Genomic DNA, 25,665 nt, shown 5'->3' on the forward strand with positions numbered 1-25,665 from the left:
GGGCCGGCGAGCCCCGGGCCGCGCGGGGCCGGGGCCGGGGCCGGGGGCGGGGGGGGTCCGGCGCGCGCCGAGGGCCGCGGCTCTCCCCGTGCCCGCGGGAGGAAGGGCCGGTGCCCTGCGGTGCGCTGGCGGCGGGCGCTGGGGGTGCGGCGACTCCCACCTGGGCCGGCTCGCGGCCCCCCGCCCGCCCCGCCCGCCCCGAAGTCAGGCGCTGTCCCCTCTTCCAAGTCGGCGGGAGCGGCGTCCGACACCTGCCTCGCCGTGGGCCCCGAGGAGCACCCGCGCGGCCTGGGGTCTCGTGTTTGCGGCCGCGTGGACGAACGGCCTCCTCGGCGACGGGTGTGCTCGCTCGCCGCCGGCTCCCCGCGCCAGCGCTGCCGACTCCCGCGGTCCCCGCGTCGCGGTCCGCCCCGAGCCCGCCCCGAGCCCGCCGCAGCCCGGCCCCCAGCACCGCCGGCGAAGCCGCTTACCCGAGACAATAACGTTAGAAGCCTAAGGAAGCCAGTTCGCGGGAGGCTTAATTTTTGCGCCCGCAAAGTTAGGGATTTGGGCCGACATAAATTCCCAGGACTAAAATCATGACAGCGACCATTACCGAGCTCTTCGCGCTCAGTGTCCCACACACATCATCTCCTCTAATCCGCCCCGCACCACGGTTAGGTACGACGCAGGCTCCTCTCTGAGGGGAACCGGGCACAGAGTCTTAATAGCGGTGTTATTTTACGGCTCTGGGTCGCGGAATTTTCCGAGCAGGGTATTTTAGGAAGCCACTGTTTAAACAATAGGTTGAAGAAAGTGAATGTTGCCGTCGGGGGTCGGATACCGCCTCCACGGAGGTTCACCCTACTGGGTCGTCCACGGAATCGGTGAGCGGTGGTGAGCACAGTGCCGAAGCGCGAAGGTTTCGTGACCCACCGGGACCCTTTTAGGCTATAAGGCAAATGACAATGCGGAGACCAACAGTCCTTCGAAGTCTCCAGATGGGGAATAATAGTAGTTTGGACACATGCACGTGGAAGATAAGGTATGCGTTCCAGCTGCGTGAAAACTGGCAATCAGTATGAATATTCATTTCATTGCACTGACAGATGTAAGTCTTCTATTCTCGTGTTGCTGCGCAGGGCAGTTTGCTCGCTCGCACCACACAGCAAGCACTGAATAGCTTTGCCTTTTTTTTTTTTTTTTTTTTTAAGCTGCATTGCTTGCTACAGTTTTGTCTGTCCCTTCCCTGGCTGTCAGCTCGTGCTTCTCAACTGCTGTCAGGGAGCACAGTTCTCAGGTCCTCCCCACCCTTTTAATTGACCGCTTTCAATCTGCAGGCAAGAAAACCACATAATGAAGCTTGTGCACAACTGTGTCCCAAGAGTATAAATAGGTACTTTTGAGGAACTCTTAGAAAAACTGTAGTGTATGACCTTTATGTGAGGACATTGTAACATTAGGTTTATAAGCTGCTTAGAGACTTTTTTTTTTTTTTTTTTTTTTTTTTTTTTTTTACCTACTTCTTGATTTGGCCTTTTCCTGAAAAGGAATAGACAAATTTCTTGAATTCTTAAAACGTTGGGATTTTTAGAATGTTTTTTTTTTCCTGTTTTAGGAGAATTGATGGTAGGACTTCTAACACCATCATGAGGTTATTGTAATAAGACATTTTCAGGGGCGCCTGGGTGGCTCAGTGGTTGAGCATCTGCCTTTGGCTCAGAGCATGATCCTGGGGTCCTAGGATGAGTCCCGCATCTGGCTCCCTGTAGGGAGCCGGCTTCTCCCTCTGCCTGGGTCTCTCTCTGCCTTTCCCTCTGTGTCTCTCATGAATAAATAAAATCTTAAGAAAAAAAAAGAAAAGAAAAGGAAAATTTTCAGTGTTACCACCACACTGACTCAAATAACCAAGCCACCAATTCAAGCTCTAGATCCAGAAACATGCTGGATTGTATATGTATTGTTTTATGTGGTAACTAATTATGAAGGGATCCAGAAATGCCTTTACCTCTAGTCAGTTCTGATAGGATCTGCTTTTTGGTCATTTTTCAACACAGATGCAATTTCACATATGTTGTACATATATTTCAGAAATAAATTACATGAGTCACAGAACCGACCTGGCAGTGTCTAGCATTTATCACCTGTTACAAGCAATACACACGAGGCTCAATAAGAAAAGACACCTAACCAAAAAATACTTTACATTTCCGGACAAATGCAGTAAACTGTCAATGCAATGATTATTTGTTGAGTACCTACAATGGGCCAGACATAGTTCTTGTCTGTAAAATGCTCAAAGTCGGTATCTGTGAATTTAGAATGCTGTGTCCTCTGAACTTGGATTGTTTCTGCTCTCAGTTTGGACTGACTGGCAGAGACATCATTTAACATGTTTGTATCTGCACCACTTGAAAAATATGAAGCCCCGATTATGTATGAATACATTATAAATCATTCTTAAGGGTAAATTTCCTCTTCGATATTGTCATTAGGTTATTTCCTCCTATTGATATCTGCTGCATATTCAAGAACTAATAAATTAACATTAATGCTTGTAAAAGGAAAAGCTGCCTATGAAAAGATAAAATACTGATGGGGACAGGTTTACCTCTGAAAAACTGTATGAGAGTTTTGAAAATTAACACATTGGTTTGTCACAGCTTACCACTGAATTTGTGGTGAAGCCTTGTATGAAGCAGAAACCACTCCTGTTTCAGACTTTTCATTTGATTATAATATCTGATTTTCTTTGGTTAAAGGATACCTAAAGTCATAATTCTCATATGTGAAGAGTTTCATTTAAACCAGTATTTATTGAGTACTTATGATATGCAGTGCACTGAGGAATTAGACTACTAGATTATCAATTGCCTTTACTAGATCTGAAGTTCTGAAGATAAATAAATTATCAAAAATGATAGAGGGGCACCTGGGTGGCTCAGTTGGGTCATGATCTTGGGATCCTGGGATCCAGCCCAGCATTGTCTCCCTGCTCAATGGGGAGTCTGCTTCTCCGTCTTCCTCTGCTACTTCCCCCCATATGCGCTCTTTCTCTCTCTCTCTCTCTCTCTCTCTCTCTCAAATAAAATATTTTTAAAAAACATGATAGGGACTGGTAAAGGCCAAGGTAACTCAAAACTATACATAATTTGCCACTATTCTCTGGAGAAACCCCAAATCTACCCATCCTCACCCAAAATATATTTTGGTTTTAAAAACATAGCAACCAATTAAAAATAAAAACATTGCGATATTTTTTTCTTCTGGTGGATTGGTCTTTCCAATTGTGTTTTAAGTAATACAAACCAGATGTTTACTCAGCAATCCTGAAGTATGTCCATCCTTATAAATAAAAAGGAATTGAATTTTTACCCTGGCACAGAAAGATGATAATAGAATAGAATCCCACGTTGACTAACTTTTCTCAAGACCAAAATACACACATACAGCTTTTTCTCTTCAAAAAGGGATGCAGAATGTCAAATACAATATTTGCAACATGAAAATCAAATAATTGGAGGGGTCCTGGGTGGCTAAGTTAAGCATCCAACTCTTGATTTCAGCTCAGGTCATGATCTCAGGGTTGTGATTTTGAGCCCAGTGTGGGACTCGGTGCTCAGCATGGAGTCTACTGGAGATTGTCTCTCCCTCCCTCTGCCCCTCTCCCCACTCAATGCTCAATCAATCAAATACATACATACTTTTTAAAAAAAAAATATAATTGAAAACAGCCCAATGTCTATAAGAGGATGGAAAAACAAGTTGTGATACCTTCATACAATGAAATACTACTGAGTCATTAAAAGGAACTGGCTAATAATACATAAAACAATGTGGATGATAATTATCAAAAGAAGTCAAGCATAAAGAGGACATACTGTATGAATCCACTTACAAAAAATCCAAGACAGGGAAAAACGAATCTGTATTTAGTATTCCTTAGTGATGGCAAGATGATGAGATGGGATGGACTAGAACAGTGCAGTGCATAGGAGAACAATCTAAAGTGATAGAATTCTGTACTGTCCAACTTGGTAGTGACTAGCCTCATATGGCTATGAAAAATCTAATTGTCAATTAATAAAAATTAAAGTTTGAAATTCAGTTCGGCAGTCACACTGGCGACATTGCTCAAACTTTATTTTGGGGGGAGGGCAGGCAGAGGAAGAGAGAGAATCTTACACAGACTCCATACCCAGTGCAGAACCCAACAGAGATTGATCTCACAATTCTGAAATTGTGACCTGACCCAAAATCAAGAGTCAGACACTTAAGCAACTGAGGCATCCAAGTGTCCCTCACACTGGCGGCATCTTAAGTGTTCTGTAGCCACATTTGACTAGTGGCTATCAAATTGGACCATACAGCTACAGAACATTTCCCTTGCAGAATTTCTATTAGAGTGCTGTTCTAGATTTTGTGTTCAGTAGTATTTCCATGTGTAGTTACAATTGTCAAAACTGTATAAGTGCACATTATATATGCATTATATGTCAATAATACCTGCCCCCAAACCCCGGAAATCACTAATAGATGTACTTATTACCTACCCAGCTGAACCCACTTTTTCCTTAACATTTTATTTAACACTGCAGAGAAAAGGATAAGTAATAGATAGTAAAATTATCCTTGGCAAATTCTCAAAAATGTGTTAAATGTGACCATACGGTAGATAATGTTGATTTGCCGCTCAAAGAAACAAGATCTGCCACGTTACAATCCTGAATACATCTAGAAACCAAAGGAATTGCTTTTGAGGGCTTAAGTGAATGCCAAATGATTAAAGAGATTTTTTTTTCCTATTTCCCTGTTGGAATGGAAATATCTTAAAAGTGTTGGGTATCATATAATCTTATTCTGAGGTAACACTAGGAGTATTTGAGAGATTTTAATGCTAACTCTATGACCAGGTTGGGAAAGTCATATAAACTCTCTAAGTAACAATTAAGACTCGCTGCTGCTGGAGGTGCAAGAAAAGGTTTGTAAATCAAGGACTAAATGGTGAATGATCTCAATTCTAAAACTCTAGTTTTCATGGATTTTCAGACATGGCACACAGGGGAATAAACATATGTTCTTGTAAGACTTCTGTGAATTAAGAAAAATTTTTGGTGGAGTAAATACTAAATTTAATATATACTTCTACCAACATTTCTTAATTTTACAAACCATAGGTATATTTTTACAAGATAATGAATTTGAACTGTGTTAGAGATTCTTATAACTTCATCAGCAATTAATGTCACCAATGTATGCTGACAAGTATTTTATTTTTACTCAATTATTATCAAAAGTTCTTTATCAAAAATGTGACTTTATTCGATCCACTCTTTAACTAACAAAGAAATGCTTTTTAAGTTGGTTCTTTCTCTCCCTTTATTATTTTTTTTTCTCTCTTTAATGTAAGTTACAGTCTGGAAAAAAAAAAAAAAAAAAAACATCTCCCAAGTTCCTGTAGGGCCATTATTCCTATTTAAATATACTAAAAGTATCTTCCCCCTGGAACATGTCAAGTATCTCACCCTCCCCCCACCAACATCACAATACCTCATAAAGCCTACATTTAAATAGTTTTTTTAATGCTTATGCCAACAGTTAAAGCATATAACTAAATTTTTTTCACCCTTGTAAATACTTTTTACCAACTTACCTCAGCCACTAAATAAGGAAAAACTAGATCACTTATTCTAATTACATTAATGTGTCTCTTGATGCCATTTTTTGTTATTTTTTAATATTTATTTATTCATGAGAGACAGAGAGAGAGAGGCAGAGACACAGGCTCCCTGCAGGACCCCAGGATTATGCCCTAAGCCAAAGGCAGACACACTCTACCTCTGAGTCACCCAGGTGCCCCCCTTGATGCCTCTTTTCTTTTTTTAAAAAAGTTTCCTTCCTTTCTTTCTTCCTTCCTTCCTTCCTTCCTCCTTCTTTCCTTCCTTCCTTCCTTCCTTCCTTCCTTCCTTCCTTCCTTCCTTCCTTTCTTCTTTCTTTCTTTCTTTCTTTCTTTCTTTCTTTCTTTCTTTCTTTCTTTCTTTCTTTCTTCTTTCCTTTCTTTTTAGAGATCTTATGTATTTATTTGAAAGAGACAGAGATAGTGAGAGAGAGCACCAGTGGGGAGGAGAGGGAGAAGCAGGCTCCCAGCTGAGCAGGGAGCATCATGCCAGGCTTGCTTCCAGGACTCTGGGATCATGACCTGAGCTGAAGGCAGACACTTCACCGACTGAGCCACCCAGGCACCCCTCAATGCTGTTTTGTTTTGTTTTAAAAAGAGAATTTATGTGCATAATATTTTTTCCAAATATTTTGTTTTGCTTAGAAACATTTTCATTTTGAGAGACAGGAAACACAAAAATATACATTGCACTGTGGAATGTTTAAAAAACTTGCCTCCAAGCACTGTTTGAAATTTTATCTAGAATTTTCTCCCATAAAAGAGATTAAAGTCATTTTTAAGACTCCTAGATCAGAGAAGTACTTACTAGAATTTGGTTTTGGACTCCTCCAGCCCCACATCATACCAAACATAGTAAAATGCACTCATATACCACATAAAATATACATAACTAAGAACTGAGGTACAAACAACATAATGGTAAGTTTGTAGACATCTAATTAAGTATTTGCTCATCTTGATCTGAAGCTTTATTTTTATATTTTGACGTCAACCTTTTTTTAAGATCACCAGCATTTTCAGAGAAGCTTGAAAAATATATAACTCCTGAACATGGCCCTGAAATATAGCAGGAAAACTGAATTTAAAACAATTCATCTCTTTTTAAAAAAAAAAAAGATTTTATTTATCTATTCATGAGAGATACACAGAGAGAGAGGCAGAGACACAGGCAGAGAGAGAGAAACAGGCTCCTTACAGGGAGCCTGATGTGAGACTCAATCCCAGGACCCCAGGATCACGCCCTGGGCCGAAGGCAGGCACCAAACTGCTGAGCCACCCAGGGATCCCCCACAATTCATCTCTTAATTTATTCTTCTTCCTATGAGAAGTGGAGGGAGTGTTAATTAACCAAAAAATATGGAAACCCACTGAGATAACAAAAATACAGTAAACTTCAAATACTGGTTTCATAAAGATGAGAAAAAACTAATGTAATTGAGAAATAGAAAAATTATTTTGAGATGACTTAAATGTATTTGAACTCAGTACCCTAACTTGCCACTACACTCTTTACTTCATTATAAAGTTACACATAAAAATCAAGACAGTTGGATTTACATTGCCAGGATACCCTATTTGTAGCTTCAAATGTGTGACACAATAATTATAGACTTCTTGTTAAATGTGATATCATTCTTCACCCACAAGAACTAACCCTTAAAGGAAGAACACCAATTTGGTTGAAGATTGATGAAAGACAAGAAATATGAATGTGAATAATTTAAAACTATATATAAAAATCTGACAAGGGATTTTTCATAAGGCTAAACATGCCTATTTTTGAAAGTGAATAATTTTTTTAAGATTAAATTCTTCCTGAAATTAAATCAAAAAGATAAAAAGTAAAATTGCATAAAATAACCATGTCATTTTCTTTCAAGTCAGTACTGATTCAGTGACCCAATGATGTAATACAAAGCACTGTGTTTCTGGAAAAGCCAGAAAATACATCAGCTTCTAAGGAACCAGCTATAGAGATGCCAGAACTGAATGATGCATAAATAAACAGATCTGAAATGGAGCTTTATCTGAGTAGACATTCACACTGCTGAGGCAGACTCCGTTTCTCTGTAAACTAGGAAAGTATCCCAATAAAAATTCTCATAAGAATGTTTTTAAGTCAACTTAGTTGTATAATCAAAACATTATTGCTTATTAGCATTTCCTGAAAAAAAAATCACACTACTATATTGGGCAACCATCTCTGAGAAAGAAACATCCTAAAAGTGTATTGTAGACCTCAAAGGATACAATACTTACCAGGCAGAAACAGGCAAGGTAGGCTGGGAGTTCTAACACTTTTGGAAAAGAAGTCAATGCAAACTCAACCCTGCAAACACTCTTAATCTGATGCCAACAAAAATGAATCAATATAAAGGTGAGAGAAGGAAAAAAATGGAACCAGAAAATATGAACTTAGGATTTTTTTTAAGTATTATGGCTTGTGAGTTGATTTGCTCTGCTTGCCTTTTTTCATTGTGGAGAATGGACCAAGAAGAAACTATGAGGGAGGTCATAGTTTTAGAGGTAAATTGTAGTTAAGGCTTGGATTAATGCTGTAACTAAGAATAATGGGAGATAGCTTCTGACAACTGGTAGAAGGGAAAAACTGACAATATATGAAAGTTACTGAGCATGAAAAATACTCAGTTCCCAAGTACTTATTGATGGTATCCTATGTATGCTTCAGGGATTACCCCAGGCACTTTGGGGGGGCAGGGGGTGCCAAACAGAGCAGATAGGGAATGAAGAAGTAAGCAAGATACCAAAAACTAAAGTCAATGTTCCTCTTGGTACTAGGTATCTTTTATTCCTCCAGATTCATTCATTCTCTACTCTTCTTTATCCTCCTTTCTAGAAGGCTGACCTTCATAGACCACCTCATTGGATTCCATGCTTTCTGGTTTCCACGAGTGGGTACCAATGGCCAGAGATTAGAATCAGGGAGGAGGACGGTAAGGTCTTGATATCATTACCCTGCTTCCCTCCCTACAATGTTGCTTCAAAATAGCTGCATCCCTCTACTGAAGATTCTGATAAAGCCTTCTTCCCCTTGTACCTTTGGGTTTAGGGGTGAAAACAGCCTGAGTGGTCTCTAGGTTGATGCATAATCTGGTTGGCCCCCCTACACCCACCAAGCCCTCTGTACTTCAAATCTCTTCAAAGTTGCCCTCTTTCTTGTGTGTGATCTATTTTCTCCTGGGACTTTCATGCCACGAAATGAGATCACAGCTATGTATTCCTCTGTGAGGGCCACCATAACACACAGACTGATTGCCTGTAACAGAAACTTATTTTCTCAAAATTCTGGAGGTTAGAAGTTCAAGCTCGAGGTGTCAGAGGATTGGTTTCTTCTGAGGCCTCTCCTTGGCTTGTAGATGGTGGCCACCTCCTCCTTGTGTCCTCATGGAGTCTTCCTTCTGTGTGTGTTTATGTCCTAAACCTGTCTTTATAGGGACACCAGTCGTATCGGATTAGGGCTTGCCCAAATGAACTCATTTTAATGAAAGAGCCTGTCCCCAAATACAGCATTCTGAGGTACTAGGAGTCAGGAGTTCAAATATTGAAATGCAAGGTGGGGGAAGATAATTAATTCACTATGTAACAGACTCGTTGAAAAAGAAAGACAAGGAATAAATTAGAAAATAATCTCAAGATTATGAGTGTAGCATAAATATAAGAAAAGGACAGTATTACACTTACTCTGAGCAGAACATTAGAAAGGTGAAAAGAGAATGGGAAAATGCAAATTTCAATGGCCCATTCAGGTAGAGACACCCATAGAGAAACCACACAAGCTGGAAGAACTCTGGTCTGGAGACTGAGCTGGGAGCTTTCTGGTTAACAAAGTAATAATCATTGCTAGCATTTATGAAGCACCGGACAGACTGTTAGTTATCTTTTCCCCTTCCTCTGTCCTAACAAAAATTCTGTTTTTGCTGGACGCTTTCCATAAAATGACCTTTCAGACCTCCTTTTCCAGCCTCACTTGAAGCTAGATGAGGACTCGTTCTGGTCAGTGGGATGTAAGCAGAACTGTTCCTAGGACCCTTTCTAAGAAATCTTTACCTTGCTTGCTTTGCTTCTTTTTCCTTTCATCCCCTTTTCCATCCTGCTGCTCAGGTCCCCTAGTTTAGGGGGCCACAAATTTGGACCAAGCCAAGCACCTGACCATAACAGAATGGGAAACTAAGTCCCTACTGATTGTGAGACCACTATACTGCCCTGTATTATCTGTGTTTCACAGGAGGAAAAAAAAATCACAGCCACCTTGTTTTCAGTCTCCCAGTTGAAATGAATCTTAATACGAGCATCTTCCAGGTGCTAGGTACTATTCTCAGCTTTTAACATGTATTATTTTAATTAATCCTGTTAACAATTCTTTATGTAGGTACTATGATTATCCTCCATAAGGAAACAGACAGAGATTACATACTTTTCCCTAAACAACACAGTTGTAGAGTTCAGGGTTTAAATCAGACTAAGAATCTGGTCACTTGTGTTAAGCCGTCTTCTCTAGACTGGTCTTCCACCCAACAGTCCCGTTGATGGGGAACATGGTTATTTTTGAAAACTATAGCCTAAAAGAAGAGAATCGTATTTGATTTTACAACAGTGCTACAAGGTCTTTCAAAGGAGGGAGAGCAAATGAAATGCAACACTTTGGCAAAGTTTTGTGCACACATCTATAATCTTATTTTCACTGCTTAATTTAGCCTCAACTCTGCCACCATTTTGTTGACCCAAATCGTGCCTCTTTCTAAACTTAATTTAAAAAAAAAAAAAAAAAACTTTACTTTGGCCTCTCATAAAGCTCTATAAGTCTAAGATGCATTTGCTTTGTAGTTATCGGGCTGTGATCAGCCCCATAGGGCAAGAAGGTGTTTCAGATCTGTGCCACAAAAGGAGCTTCCCCTTGGCCATATTCCGCTGGAGCCCTTTCCAGAACCCCAGCTGGGATAATCTTTGGTGCGATCCAGGGGCAACTTCTGCACTTAATTGTCAGATTCCTCTTGAGAAAGACTCAGCTCTCAGCCAGGAGTCAATCCTTATGGTGACAGCCTCTGTTGCACTCCCTGTAGCAGCAGGAGAGCTCTAAGAGTGTTACTGGGCTTTGTTAACCTCGCTCTTAGAGAAACTGGAGAAAAAAGGATTTTAAGGGCATCTTGATTTTTTTTAATGTTTGGAAAGAGAAAAAAACTGGACCAGTGGAGATTGTTCTATTCCCTTCCCATCTGGCCACATAAAAGGCTTCAGAAAGGCCATTGGATCTACTCAGAGGATATTAACACACTGTAATTCCATAAAGAAATAATGCAATAAATAAGAGAACCATTTATCCACTTGCAGTAAGAAGTTCTGAAGGCAGAACACAGAAGGCAAAGGACCTATGAAGTCTCTTACACAATTTGCTTTCAGGCTATAGATAGTACTGATCCTCAAGAATAGCTTTATTAGGAAGGGATTTTGAAATGAATCTACCCCTGTACCTACTGTGGTTTTTAATTTCTCCTCCTTCTAACCAATTTTTCCAGCTAACAGAGACATTTATAAGGTACATTCATACTCAGTATTATGCCATCTTAGGGCAGAAATAAATGCATGTTCCTTTTCTAAAACAGCTTTATTGAGGTATAATTCACATAGAATAAAATTCAACCATATTAAGCATACAATTAGGTACATTTTAGCAACACATGCAGTCATTTGACCACGATCATAATCAAGCTATTGAACGTTTCTATCACCATCAAAAGTTCCCTTGTGGTTCTTTGCAATCAATCTTCTCTCACCCCCTATACCGAACCCCAGGAAAACCTTTGATCTGCTGTCACTATATTTTCCCTTTGCTAGAATGAATATCATATAAATGGAAACATACAATATTTAAAGTTTTGGAGTTCTTTTTTTTTCTTTTTGGTCTGGCTTCTTTTACTTGTCAGGATATTTCTGAGATTCATCCATGTTTTGTGTGTATCAGTAATTCATTTATTTTTACTGCTGAGTAGTGTTCTATTGTATGGACATATTTACAATTCATTTTCTGATTTTTGTCATTATGAATAATGCTTCTATGAGTGTATATAAGTGTTCTTGCGGACAGATGTTTTCCTTTCACTCCAGTAGATACCTAGAAGTGAAATTTCTGTGTCATGATAAGTGTATGTTTTTACTTTATAAGAAATTGCTGGAATGCTTTCCAGAGTGCCTTTATCATTTTGTATGCACAGCAGCAATGTGTGAAGGTTCTAGTTGCTCCGCACCCTTACCAACCCTTTTAGCAAGGATTAAAATATCTTTTCAATTTGAGTTATTCTAATGGATATGTAGTAATAATTTCATTGTGGTTTTAATTTGTTTTCCCTAGTGACTACTCGTGTTGAGCATCTTTGCATGTGCTTACTGCCTATCTGTGTATCCTCTTTGTAAAAGACTGTTGATGTTTTGTCTACTTTTGAGTTGCTTCTTTTCTTACTGAGTTATAAGAGTTCTTAACACAGTTTAGATGTAAGATATATATATATATATATATATATATATATATATATATATATATATATCAAGTATTTCTCCCAGGGCATGAAAAATTGGAGTTAGGGAGAAAAAAAGGATGAAGAAAGAGAAAATAGGGTAAAATTTTCATCTTTCATTGTAGAATATCAATAGATGCTATTTAAATTTGAACTACCAGAGGAACTAAAGATAAAAGTTGTTAACAGTGTTTTTTTCCAGGGGTGCCTGGGTGGCTCAGCCGGTTAAGCATCTGCCTTGGGCTCAGGTCATGATTTCAGGGACCTGGAATGGAGTCTCATCGGGCTTCCTGCTCAGTGGGGAGTCTGCTTCTCCCTCACCCTTAGCTCCTGCTCCTGCTCACCCTCTCTCTCTCACTATCTCTCTCATGTGCTCTGTCTCAAATTTCGAATTAGTTTTTGTATAGGATGTGAGATAAGGGTGGAGATTCACAACTTTTGTTTCTTTTTAAGAGTTATTTATTTATTTTAGAGAGAGAACAATCAGGAGAGGCAGAGGGAGAGGAAGAGATTCCCAGGCAGACTCCGAGCCAGATTTTATTTATTTTTCAAATTTACATTACACTTTTACATTGTCTAGATTTATGCCTATTTTTTTCTCCCATTGTTTGATTGTATAGTGGGGCAAGTAAGCTGAATAAACATCCTTAAACACCTAAAAAACTCTGGATAAAGTATTTTAAAACAGCTTATTAAATGCATTGCTGAGCTGGCCAGAAAGTAAGGGAAATTCTTAGACTGAGGAAAGAACAAAAGCCCCAGTCAAAAAGAAGTAAACCAATGTTGAAAAGAGAAACCTACCATTCCTTAGTAAGCTAGAATTTCAATTTAATGGCCACTTGGAGACTGGAGACAAAGCCTCGGACCTCATGAGATGAGAATTATAATCTGAAACCCCTCCGTGAAACCAAGACCTCAAGGCTACACCCTCAATGAAAATGTGAATTAGGTAGAAGAAAACAAACAGAGAGAGGACAAAGAAGACATAGAGGGCCAGGGGTCTTGGACAAAAGAAATTATCATATAAAATCTTTTGTGGTGTCAAGTAAAATCTTCATTTTTATTTATGTAATCATTATTTTCAGTGATTATTGATGAGTATGGTTTCATTTTAATATTTTATATACTTTTCAGCTCATCTTAGTCTCTGAATCCTTTTTCCCTGTGGTTATTGGATAGTGATGAATTTATGAACAAAAGAAGGAAGAGTAGCTCCCCTCACTCTTAGCCCTAACCATCTGCTAATCCAGAGAAAACCAATGTACGATAAATATCATTGGATATCTTGGACTTAAGGCTGATGAAAATGAATTTGAATTTAGTTAGGATGTTTTTGTGTTTGCTAATGTAATTTGTATCCCACTGTTTAAATTTTTTTTTTCTAGATTCAAATCTGAAATTTTTTAAAAGGTTTTATTTATTGATTTGAGAGAGAGAGAGAACATGAGAAAACAAGGGGTGGAGAGGGGGAAGTAGACTCCCTGCCCAGCAGGGAGCCTGATGTGGGGCTTAATCTCAGGACCCCAGGATCATGACCTGAGCCAAAGGCAGATGCTTAACCAGCTGAGCCACCCAGGCACTCCACAAATCTGAAATTTTAAGACTTAGAAAAATATTGTAAAACTTTGTGTTTCCTCAAAAAAAATTTTAAAACTCACTTCATATACTTTTATTTGTATGAAAAAAGGGAGAACACAGTTAAGTACCACTTTGACGATTAGCAATAGTGAGTTTGTCAAAACCTAGAAAGGTTGTAGAAATAAAATACAAAAAAAGAAAATTAGAAATATAATTTTTTTTAAAAAGCCACAAAACTCAATACTTTGCTCCTTAGAAATGTTGTTCCTTAATGTTCATAGTTTAGAATCCTTTTAATTTTATAATTCCCCACAAACTGATGTATTTGTCTTATTAATTTCTTCCACAGAGTATATAAAAAGGCTCTTGATTTCTAATTTCTGTTTGTGCTGTAGCATTTTTCCTTCATGGGTCTGGAACTTAATGAATTGTAAGTGGGTTTTTAAATGTACTTGGAAGCTATATAATTGGAGTTTTTTTTTTCTGCCTTTTCCAGTTCTGAAGCCTGCAGATGGTCACTTTTAAAGGAAGAAGAGTCCTTATCCTCCTCATCCTAACACACCTTCCTTTTCACATTAATGGGATACTAGTGTCAGACCACCCTAAACTTCCCCCCAGTGACCTCCAAAATGATTGAAAATCTCTTGCACTTCCTATTAAGAAAGTTGAAAAAAAAAAAAAAAAAAAGAAAAGAAAGTTGCATATTATTTGGGCAACTTTCTCCTGGCAATAGCATCCCAAGAGTTTACCCAACTTACCTTGAATTTGGGTTATAGAACTAGCTTTATTACAGTGTTGTTTTGAAGAAATCACTTTATTTCTCTGAGCTTCAGTGTTTGATCTATAATGATCTATAAAGGATTAGCAAGTTTTAAATTTCAAGGAATGTTCTACTCTAAAGCAGGGGAAGCAACAGGCAGAGGGAAAGGGAGAAGCAGGCTCCCCAAGAGCAGGGAGCACAATATGGCACTTGATCCCAGCACCCTGGCAGACCCCTTAACTGGCTGGGCCACCAGGCGCCTCAGTTAAAAAAAAAAAAAAATCAATGCAGCATATAATTTGCAATGTTTTATGCCTATGTTCACAACATGATTTTACCCTAAGTGACACTAAAACAATGCAGTAGAGAGAAGAGATGCTTTCCAATGGGTTTTGCTGTATTATTTTGGATAATAATGATAGCTAATATTTACTGGGGATTCTCCTTTTGCCATAACTGAGCTGTGTATTCATTCCTCCTCACAACAACCCTAAGAGATAGGTACTATTATATTTACTATTTTTGATTATTGAGAAAATGAGGCATGGAGAGCTTAAATAATTTTTCCTAGGTCATAATTTCTCCAGTGTTACAGAGACAGAATACACACCCTGCCAAGGACCTACATTCACCATGCTGCCCCTCCAGGATACTGATGATCGTATAAGTTGACTAAACACAAATAATTTTTTTCCCAAATAAATGAGTAGGCCCTCCTAAATTAATGATGAATCCAGATTTTTCAAAAATGCTTTAAAAGAAATGCCTATTAATATAGCAAAAGGTAAAGAATATGATTGCTGAAACATTGGTCTGATTCAATCAGTCACTCTAATGATAATAAGGTGCTCCAGGATTCCATCATACATCTCTAACCACCAGACACAAATTTTTAGAACAGAACAATTACTTGTTTGTAATAGTATATACCTCACCTGAAAACAAGAATCATCATCTTTGTAAAGCACGTCCCTTTCCATACGTTCATTTAAAAATCTGAATATTCAAGGAGCCCAGACTTCTCTGCTAATAAGCATCTCTACTTAGAGTCCCACAAATGCTTTCAACTCAAAATATCCAACATCTGACCTTATTATTTTTATCCTCAAGTTTAATTTTTTATCCTGTATTCTTTTCTTGATGAATGGCAACACCACCCTTCCAGTTGCCTGAACTAGAAATCTGGTAGTCATCTTAGATTCCTATTACTTACCTCCTATAGCCAGTGAGTCACAGAGTCCATTCAGAACATTGTTTCCTTCACCCTTTATCTCTTTATACTCTCTGTTTTTCCTTCTTCCCCACTGCCATTGGCTTAGAACAGTATCATCTCCCTGGGATTACTTGAACAGACTCTCCCAATGGATTTTCTTTTATCTGATGTAGAAGCTGCTACTGAATGATCTTTTTAAAAATATTTTATTTATTTATCTGAGAGAGAGAGAGAGAGAGAGAGAGAGAGCATGAGCCCAGGGAGGGGCAGAGGGACAAGCAGACTCCTGATACAGGACTTGATTTCAGGACTTTGAGATCATGACCTGAGCCAAAGTCAGAGGCTTAATTGACCAAGCCACCCAGGTGCCCCTAGAATGATCTTAAAATAGACATCTGATTATATCTTTCCTCTATGTAAACTTCTTCAGTGGTTCTTCAGAGTTTTTAGGGTATTCTGCAGATTCCTAAGTGGAACACACAATGCTCATTATGATTTGGCATGGGCCTATCTCTCTAGAAAATGGGCCAGTCTTCCCCGCTGTCTGGTGGTATAGGATCAGTGACAGGCTAAGCTAGAGAGTACCCAGGAGGGTGGGGAGTTCAGTGGTGAAGTGTATCTCAGATGTGGTTATAGTTCCTGAAGCCAGTGGGAAAATACCAAGAGCTGTGTCTTCTGGAGCACTCGATGAGGTCTGCAGGAACAATCCAAACCTGAGGGTTAGATGAAGAGCAGAAACCAAACCAACCAGTGCTGGAAGGATCTTTCCAAAGGAATTCCAGAGGTGGATCACAAATATTTGTAGCAAGCCTTTTATGTTATATTCACATGCCAACTGTGAGGACATCCATTCTATTCAAGTAGAATAGGTACAAACCATTTGTTTTTATCCAGGAATGTTACTGTTTTGTGTGCTTGTGTCTATATCCCAGGTCATGGTTTCTCCCTGAGAGGCTGTCTTCCACTGCCCTGTTCTAAAACTCCTACTACTCATTTACGAAGGCCTGTCAAGCATCACCTCTTCTGTCAATAGTAATAGCCAACATAAGTTGAGCATTTGCCATCCAGAGGCACTATGCTTTAATATATAATCTCACTTAAACCTCCTTAACAAAGGGGCTTCTATTTTCTTAATTTTTTCAGATTAAGGAACTGATGTTTAGAGGAATGATCCAATGTGCACAAGGTCATACAACAATCACATTCATTATACAGTAGGGAATTAAACCCAGCCAGTCTGACTCTAGAGTTTCAGCTTGTCAACCACCATTGGTCTTCACCAATTCCCCAGACTGATTTGTGATGCCTCTTCATGTGCATGTATATTTACACTGTCATGGCCTTACTCCTTTCTAATATCATCTTTTATTTATCTGTGTCTCATAGTGGTTGAAAAGCTCCAAAAAAATCAAGGGTCAAATACCTATGACAAAAGTAGAATTTCAATAGGCATTCGTTTAATTAATTAATCTTTACTGTCCATTAAATCACTAGAGAGTTTAATTAAGGACATGGGGTATTGAGCCAAAAAAAAATTCATGTCAACTAAATCTGGACTGTTGTGCTATTCTTTTGTCCTTTGAGGATATTTCTTTAATAAAAATCCTGGAGTCAGTCATCTAGAATGAGAATATTCTCACACTTAGAATTAGATATGGATAAAATATCATTTTTATTTGTCTTTATACTTTATGCAATTAACTATGTTTGCTTCAGGTAATCACTATCACTATCATACCACAGATTTCAAGGTAATTGCTCATATATAGTATAGTTAAGTCAGATGTTTTTCCTAACTCATTCTTATTTTGTATCCAGCTTGACCTTCGTGAACTATTATGTCTTATCCTTCTTCTAACTTTTGTGTTTTGGGGTTTCAGTGGAATCTAACAGTTGACCCCTTTGACTTTAATTCCTGAGTGACTGTATCAGACTCAGAATACCCATGGTTTGATCAAAGATGTTTTCAACTAATTGTTTCAAATTGTAAGTTTTAGGATTTTTATTTTAGCCAGAAGTAAGTACTTCTCAGGCTTCTAAGGGAAGGAAAAAACGGAGGGGGGAAAAACCTAAAAATACCTGGGAAGGATATACATTGTCCAGTTCCAACCAGGCTTGAGAAAATTAGTCATTAGTCTTATTCAGACAGGTGCCCCGAGCCCCAGAGGAATGGAGTAAGAAGCATATCTACATGCAAGAAAGCAGCTTGGAAGCACTTCCACACCCTGCCTGTTTTTCCACTGACACCTCAAGGGACAGCAAAGTGATTTTACTATGCTTAAAAATGGTCAGAAGGAGCATGAAGAAATTTTATCTCATTTGTTTCCAGATTTAATCCCACCCAGATCAGTCAGTATTTTTTTTTCCTTTTTAAATATGAAGAACAGGGCATGCAGACTGACAAAATCTGCACTCACCCAAACAACTTTGCAGTGGAAAAACAAAGCAGAGAAATGGCTTAACCTTTTTGCGAGCTCATTACAGCGCTTCTATTAGAAGAAGGGAGAGGAAGACACTATAAGCTGTTCAGTCAAGGCCATAGATTTCACTAGGACACCTTGGTAGGTTCCAACGTGTGAAGGTAGGTAAACTTTTTTTACCTGCAAGAATAGAGGGCAGCCTTGGAGCTCCTGCCTTTGTCTCCAGCACTTTCCATCAGAGCAACTGCTCCATGGCCCATCGCTATCCCCCATAGCCTCCAGCACACAGGGTTAAGTCTCCAAATCTTTTCCTCATCTGCATGATATAGCCAGACACTGAGCCCTTGGAATATGTGTGCAAGATGGCTGAGGTGTAAATTGAAAGAGCCTTGGTTGAGCAAGAAATAGTCATATATTGTGTCAAAATCCTGAGATGTTATAGTTTGCCTGATGCAGCAACTAGATTTACCCTACCTAACTAGGCTTCCCCAGAATTTCAATGGGTCTACAAACCTAGAGGAAGAGTTTTCTTAGATCTTTTCATTTTCAATTTGCTTTTCTTCAATCTTTTAAAAAGATTTATTTATTTGAGGGAGAGAGAGTATAAGTAAGAATGGGGTGGAGGGCAGAGGAAGAGAGAATCTCAGGCTGATTCCCAGCCGAGCAGGAACCCCAACATGGGGCTCCATCCCAGGACCTTGAGATTTTGACCTGAGCTGAAATCAAGTTGGCTGCTTGATTGAGCCACTCAAGTACCCCTCCTTCAATTTTTAATAACAAATTTTTTGAATTTCTCAGTCTTGACTCTGTTTCCTGATATTAAAGGAAGGACCACAGGTCAACTTTGGGCCAGACTGTTAAGGAGGAACAGTTCATGTCTGAGACTAGATTTTTGGTGGTAGCAGCATTAATTAGTGACTGACATTAGTGAAAAAACAAATCTAGACAGAGCAGGACCATGTAGTCCAGTTCTCTGTTCCAAAGGGCTCTCACTGAGTTCCTACTCTGGAACTCTAGCTTTTATTTTATGTGGGTTTTTTTTTTTTTAGGTTTTATTTTTATTTGGGAATATTGTATTTTTTCCCACCAAGATCTTATCAGATATCCCCCTATGCATATTTTAAAATATAAATGGCTACTATTATAGTAATTTTATAGTAGCAAAAAAAGTTTTCTTTTTTAAAAGATTTTATTTATTTATTTATTTGTTTATTTATTTATTTATGAGAGACACAGAGAGAGAGAGAGAGAGAGGCAGAGACATAGGAAGAGGGAGACGCAGACTTCCTAAGGGAGCCCGATGCGGGACTCAATCCCAGGACCCCAGGATCATGACCCCAACCAAAGAGAGACGCTCAACCACTGAGCCTCCCAGGTGCCCCCAAAATGTGTTTTCTTAAATGAATTTAATTTCCATTAAAATATCATTTACAATTTTATGCACATAGTTCAAAGTTAAAATCAGATGTACTACGCATTGGTGGATACAAACTGACCTTACTGCTATCTGTATGATCAGCTGCTATCAAAATTCAGCAATAAGAATCAGTGAGATAGACAAATACATTTGAGAAATGACTCTTTTTATGGTAAACAATATGAGATTGGTAAAAATAAGTGAAATGTGTAGATGAAAATCAACTTTCACACTCAAAATTATTATGGAAACATAAAGAAAGCCAGGAGAGAACACATTTCCACAAATAAATTTTCATCTTGCAAAAAAACCAAAAACAAATGAAAAACTATAGAAAAAAATCTGTCTTCAAATTAAGATGTTTCATATGTTAAGGTGGTTCCAAAATACAGTCAGTCCATCAAACCCATGTTGTTACAGGAGGAGACACATGTAGGCAGAATCACAGAAAAGTTACTTCCTTAAATATCATAACAGGAGATTCCTTTAAAAGCTCAGATTGCTTACAAATTAGAAAAAACAAGTTCCTGCCTTTCTGAAGAATTTTTGGACTTTGGGTACTGCAATCTCCCAACAGCACTAAGCACTGTCTCAAAATATTTCATTAAAATAGTGCAAACTCTTTTGTTACAGCATCTGCAGAAAGTCCCCTTTTTACCACTTCTAAAATTTACAGTTCAAACAATTAAAAAATATACAATTGATATTCTCTGAAGCATTGAAGCGGTAAGAAAGGAAGTATTTTCCAATGAATTTTACAATGCACCTGAATGGAATTAGCAGATCATTTTAAAGCTTAAATCATATTCATATGGCTTTTCAGAGGACCCTAAAAGCAGAACCAACTTAGAAATCCAGGGACATTCATATCTACACAGATTTACGGTTAAACAGTAATTGTTCCTTTGTCTTTTATAAATCACTAACAAGAATAATACTGTTAATTAATGGTGAATCATGCTCCAGTGATCTATTCATATTCTCTGGCATGTTGCTCTGGAGGTGGTAAGCAGCAAAGTGTTGATAACTGTATTGACTCAACTTGGAAGGAGATTAAGAATCTCAGTATGACAACTAACGTGTATTTTTCTTGTTATAGAAACATTTCACTCTTCTCCTCAAAATCTGCAGTGGCTTACTTGGTCTTTTAATATAGCAGGGCAGTCCGGGTGGCTCAGCGGTTTAGCGCCGCCTTCAGTCCAGGGCCTGATCCTGGAGACCCAGGATCAAGTCCCATGTTGGGCTCCCTGCATGGAGCCTGCTTCTCCTTCTGCCTGTGTCTCTGTCTCTCTCTCTCTCTCTCTCTCTCTCAGTCTCTCATGAATAAATAAATAAAATCTTAAAAAAAATAATATAGCAGCTCAACTCCTCTGCCTCGCCGTAAGGCCCATTGTCAATTCACACCTTACGCCCCTCATCTTTCATGCTCAGATTCATTCTCTCTCTCTCTCTCTCTCTCTCTCTCTCTCTCTCTCTCTATCCCCTCCCTACATGTGGGGTTTTTGTTTTTTTTTTTTTGGTGTGGTTTTTTTTTGCATCACTAAAGGTGTTCCATTTTTTCCTTCCATCCATGCCCACTCTGTCCTCTGAATTTGACTCAAACAGGAATTGCAGTTCTTGCATGGGAGGAAGATGCTAGCCAGAAGTAGTAGAAAGACCTTTCTTTATGTTTCACCTGGAAACCTTTTATGATGTTTGTGGAGGATGATGCTAGTTGACTTCCCCGGATCCATTCCACCTTCACCCTTAATAGCAGGATTCCAATTTGGTCCGGATGACAGTGTGCTTTTCTAAATATACTTCTCCAGGCTCCTTTGCTCTTAAGCGGACCATGTGACACAACTCCGGACAGTGAGACAGAAGTTAAGGGTTTCATGGAAAGCTGTCTTTTTTTTTTTTTTTAAATAAGGAACTCCTTTCTGCTTTCATGACAACACTGAGGACAAAGATCTATGTACTAAGGATGGTGGAACAGGAAAATGAAAAACGCTTGGGCCCCCAGTGCTACCACAGAGCTGCAGTGAGTAGCCTTGTTCTACCTACCTGCCCCTCCCCAGTCTTCTGTGTGAATCAGATCAACCTCTCTCTACACCATTTGTGAGGTCTTCCTGCTATTGTAGACAAATACATTCCTGACTCACAACTCTGGGACTTTTTTCAACTGTAATAATGTATTACTTTTACAATAATAAGATAATAATGGTTTTAAATAAAAACGAGGTGTGCAAGAGCCCAAGTTCTGGATCAGGGAGGGGGCTAAGTTAGAATCCAGATTTTCTGCATACTAATCGTCTGACTTTTGACAACTTAACTATTTCCAAGTCTCAATTTCCTTACCAATTTTCTATCAATAACAAAAATAATAGTGATGATAGCATCTAGCATAGCCTACATGGGTTGTTGTAAGGCACATAGTGAGCACATGGTAAAGTATAGCTATTAATATCACTACTAGGTACCCCAACACACACTGCCCCTCCCATCCTCTGCTGTTTGTTCCTAAAACATGAATGACATACACCAAAGAGCACTGGAGGTCAAAAGAATTGGTTTCTGATCCTCTACCACCAGTTTGTGTGACTTTTGGAAATATATTATTTGTCTTGGCATTAAAGTTTGAATCTGGAATATACATGGGACAAGATTGTGGATAGGTCATTCTTGACTTTAAAATTTTATAATTATTAAAAAACCAAAGAACTGATTATCAAAAAATCAGATTATTGCTTTCTTCCAGGAGCAGGAAGATAGCTATGATCAAGGAGAGGCACATGAGGTAGAAGTGGGGACTTTGACAAGGGTGGAAATATTTATTTATCCAGTTGGTGGCTACATAGTAGTTTGCTTTATAATTATTCATCAAACTGTACTTATATGCCTTAATGTACTTTTTTGTACATATCTTATATCTCACAAGTGTTAGAAAATCAAAGTTTATGATTGTGTTTAGAGGTATACTATTTGCTCCTGCCCTATGTTACAAATATTTTGTTCTACTTGTATATTTAGGAATAAGATTTGCAATATACTTTCTTATACAGCTTCCTTATTGATAGGATGGTTCCTTTCATTGTTGCCTTGCACCTTTGTCTCCTGTAGGAAGAGAGAAGGGAGCAGATATCTCCCCAGGAAGGAGGAAGGCATAAGGTTAAGTTTCTGAAAGCCAGTAGGGGTAAGTAAGAGATAGTCCTTCAGGTTTCTGGAGATAGGACTGGAAAAGGCAGATCAGGCATAGTGGTTGTTACCTTCAAGACTGAAGCCTGGGAAAGGGGTGGTATGAATAAAAAAATATATGCTAAAGGGGGCCCCAATGGAAGTTTGTTCCATGCCTTTTTAAAATAAAAGTTAATTTTATTTTTAAAATTTTAATTAATTAATTAATTAATTTACTTACTTACTACTTACTTATTCATGAGAGAGACAGAAAGAGAGAAAGAGAGAGGCAGAGCCCTAGGCAGAGGGAGAAGCGGGCTCCATGCAGGGAGCCGTATCTGGGACTCTATCACGGGATCACACCCTGAGCCAAAGGCAGATGCTCAACGGCTGAGCCACCCAGGCGTCCTAAAAGTTAATAGGTTTAGGGTTTTTTTAAACTATTTTTTAAAATTTATTTATTTATGATAGTCACACACACACAGAGAGAGAGAGAGAGAGAGAGGCAGAGACACAGGCAGAGGGAGAAGCAGGCTCCATGCACCGGGAGCCCGACATGGGATTCAATCCCGGGTCTCCAGGATCGCGCCCTGGGCCAAAGGCAGGCGCCAAACCGCTGTGCCACCCAGGGATCCCAGTTAATAGGTTTTAAAGCAGTTTTAGGTTTATAGAAAAATGGAGTAGAAAGCACAGTTCTCATACCTTCTTACCCTACCCTACAGTTTTCCCTATTATTAACATCTTTCGTTGTTATGGTACATTTATTACAATTGATGAGCCAGTATTGGCACATATTAACTAAAGTCCATTGTGTACATTAGGGCTCACTCTTTGTGTTGAACTTGCAATAGGTTTTGACAAATGTTTAATGACTTACATCCAGCATTACCACATCATATAGAATAGTTTCACTGCCCTTAAGATCCTGCATTCTACCTTCATCTCTCCCTTTCCTTGAGTCCTTGGAAACCACTGATACTTTTTACTGTCTCCATATTCTTGCCTTTTCTAGAATGTTATATAGTTGGAATCTGATACTAGGTAGTCTTTTCAGACTGGCTTCTTTTATTTACTAATTTGTACTTAAGATTCCTCCTGTCTGGGGCACCTGGGTGGCTTGGTCGTTTGGGTCCTTTGGCTCAGGTCATGATCCCAGGTCAGGCTCCCTGCTAAGCAGGGAGCCTGCTTCCCCTCTCCCTCCCCACCCCCCGCTCATGCTCTCTCTCACTATCTCTCTCTCTCAAATAAATAAATAAATAAAGTATTTTTTAAGAAGATTCCTCCTATTTTTTCATAGCTTGAAAGCTCCTTTTGTTATCAATAAATAATATTTCATTGTATGGGTGGACCAGTGTGTGACCCATCCACCTATAGAAGGACATCTTGTTTGCTTCTAACTTGAGGCAATTATTAATAAAGCTGCTATAAACATTGGTGTGCAGGATTCTGTATAGGCCTAAGTTTTCAATTCATACAGGTATGTTTTATGACTTTTTGGAGAGACACAGCATCTGACATGTAGTCTTTCCTCTCCTCCCCCAACCAGTTAGGAATGGCAGATGGCATAGTCAATCTGGAGATCATCCCCAAGTTTGTACTGAAGCCAGTGTTGGTTTGGCAGGGAATTCTAAATCTCCATTTGCCTTAAGAAGGTCACATAAGTATATACCCAAGGCTCAGCTCACTGGTGCCTATCATTCCTATGAACCCTGACCCAAAAAGTTTCCAGCAGGGAAAGGGGACCTCATGCAGAAAATCTAGAGAAAGCTACCAGCAGGGATAAGGGAATACAAGGACAGCACCTTTGAAGACCCCTTATGCCTGGAGGCTATGGTGGTATGTGTCCAGCAGGTGCCTGATGCCCATCCGCTGTGCCCCATGATAGAACCAATTGCTGTACACCATCGTTCGTGGACAGGAACCAGATTGGGTGAAGACAGATGAAGCCAGCACCAAAGAAGAACAGCTCACAGATTTGATTTTATTTTTTTATAATAAATTTATTTTTTATTGGTGTTCAATTTACCAACATACAGAATAACACCCAGTGCTCATCCCGTCAAGTGCCCCCCTCAGTGCCCATCACCCATTCACCCCCACCCCCCACCCTCCTCCCCTTCCACCACCCCTAGTTCGTTTCCCAGAGTTAGGAGTCTTTATGTTCTGTCTCCCTTTCTGATAATTTCCCACACATTTCTTCTCCCTTCCCTTATATTCCCTTTCACTATTATTTATATTCCCCAAATGAATGAGAACATACAATGTTTGTCCTTCTCCAGTGGACTTACTTCACTCAGCATAATACCCTCCAGTTCCATCCACGTTGAAGCAAATGGTGGGTATTTGTCTTTTCTAATGGCTGAGGAATATTCCATTGTATACATAAAAGCTCACAGGTTTTAATAGGAGGTGCCAATGTGGTACCTCATTGTCAAGTGGGACAAATGTCATCAAGGACAAAACAAAAGACAAGGCAGGCAAAATACACACCTAGGCTCCTAAAGCCTCTTAATACCATGGGGAAGGAGTTGCTTCCTTCTTGAACACATACTTCATCTTTGGAAATAGAGAGAGGAAAGAGACCTATAGGGATTTGAACTTTGCTCTAAATTAATACTCAACCTGAAATGGATCTAAGAGATTTTAATTCACATGATTTGGTATGGTCCCTTCTGTCTCTTACTACCCACCCCTAATTGGAAAGGAGGTCCTATATCTCTAAAGACAGTTAGGTCCTGAGAAGAAGATGGAGGAGGAAATGAAGGAGAAGGAGAAACTGGCAATCTAAGGGAGAGAGCTTGTTACATTTTCATTCTTTACATGGCTTACATTATATAACATTTTGCAAGGCAGTATAGCAAGATGGGAAGGTGCTCAAAGGTCTGAAGACAAGGAAGGACTTCTCATCCTGAAGGCAATGTAATCCACCAGGTAA

The 25,665-nt window shown here is 39.2% G+C and overlaps 1 protein-coding gene across 19 annotated transcripts in view; it reads left to right on the forward strand.

Annotated features, from left to right (window-relative positions):
- The window catches only part of LOC119870842, a 31,462-nt gene that overhangs the window by 1,271 nt on the left and 4,526 nt on the right, over window positions 1–25,665 (forward strand). For 3 of the 19 annotated variants that reach the window (XM_038527210.1, XM_038527208.1, XM_038527205.1), the window contains exons 1-4: window positions 384–1,024; window positions 8,517–8,613; window positions 21,487–21,597; window positions 22,677–22,749. In XM_038527210.1, the coding sequence (XP_038383138.1) occupies window positions 942–1,024; window positions 8,517–8,613; window positions 21,487–21,597; window positions 22,677–22,749 (364 nt within the window). In that variant the 5' untranslated portion in view covers window positions 384–941. Of the gene's footprint in view, window positions 1–382; window positions 1,025–8,516; window positions 8,614–21,486; window positions 22,750–24,581; window positions 24,756–24,992; window positions 25,662–25,665 lie in introns of those variants that run through there. The other 16 variants (XM_038527206.1, XM_038527214.1, XM_038527207.1 and 13 more) reach the window with 16 other exon arrangements.

The sequence above is a fragment of the Canis lupus genome, chromosome 1, assembly GCF_011100685.1.
Source record: "Canis lupus familiaris isolate Mischka breed German Shepherd chromosome 1, alternate assembly UU_Cfam_GSD_1.0, whole genome shotgun sequence".
Classification (NCBI taxonomy): Eukaryota; Metazoa; Chordata; class Mammalia; order Carnivora; family Canidae; genus Canis; species Canis lupus.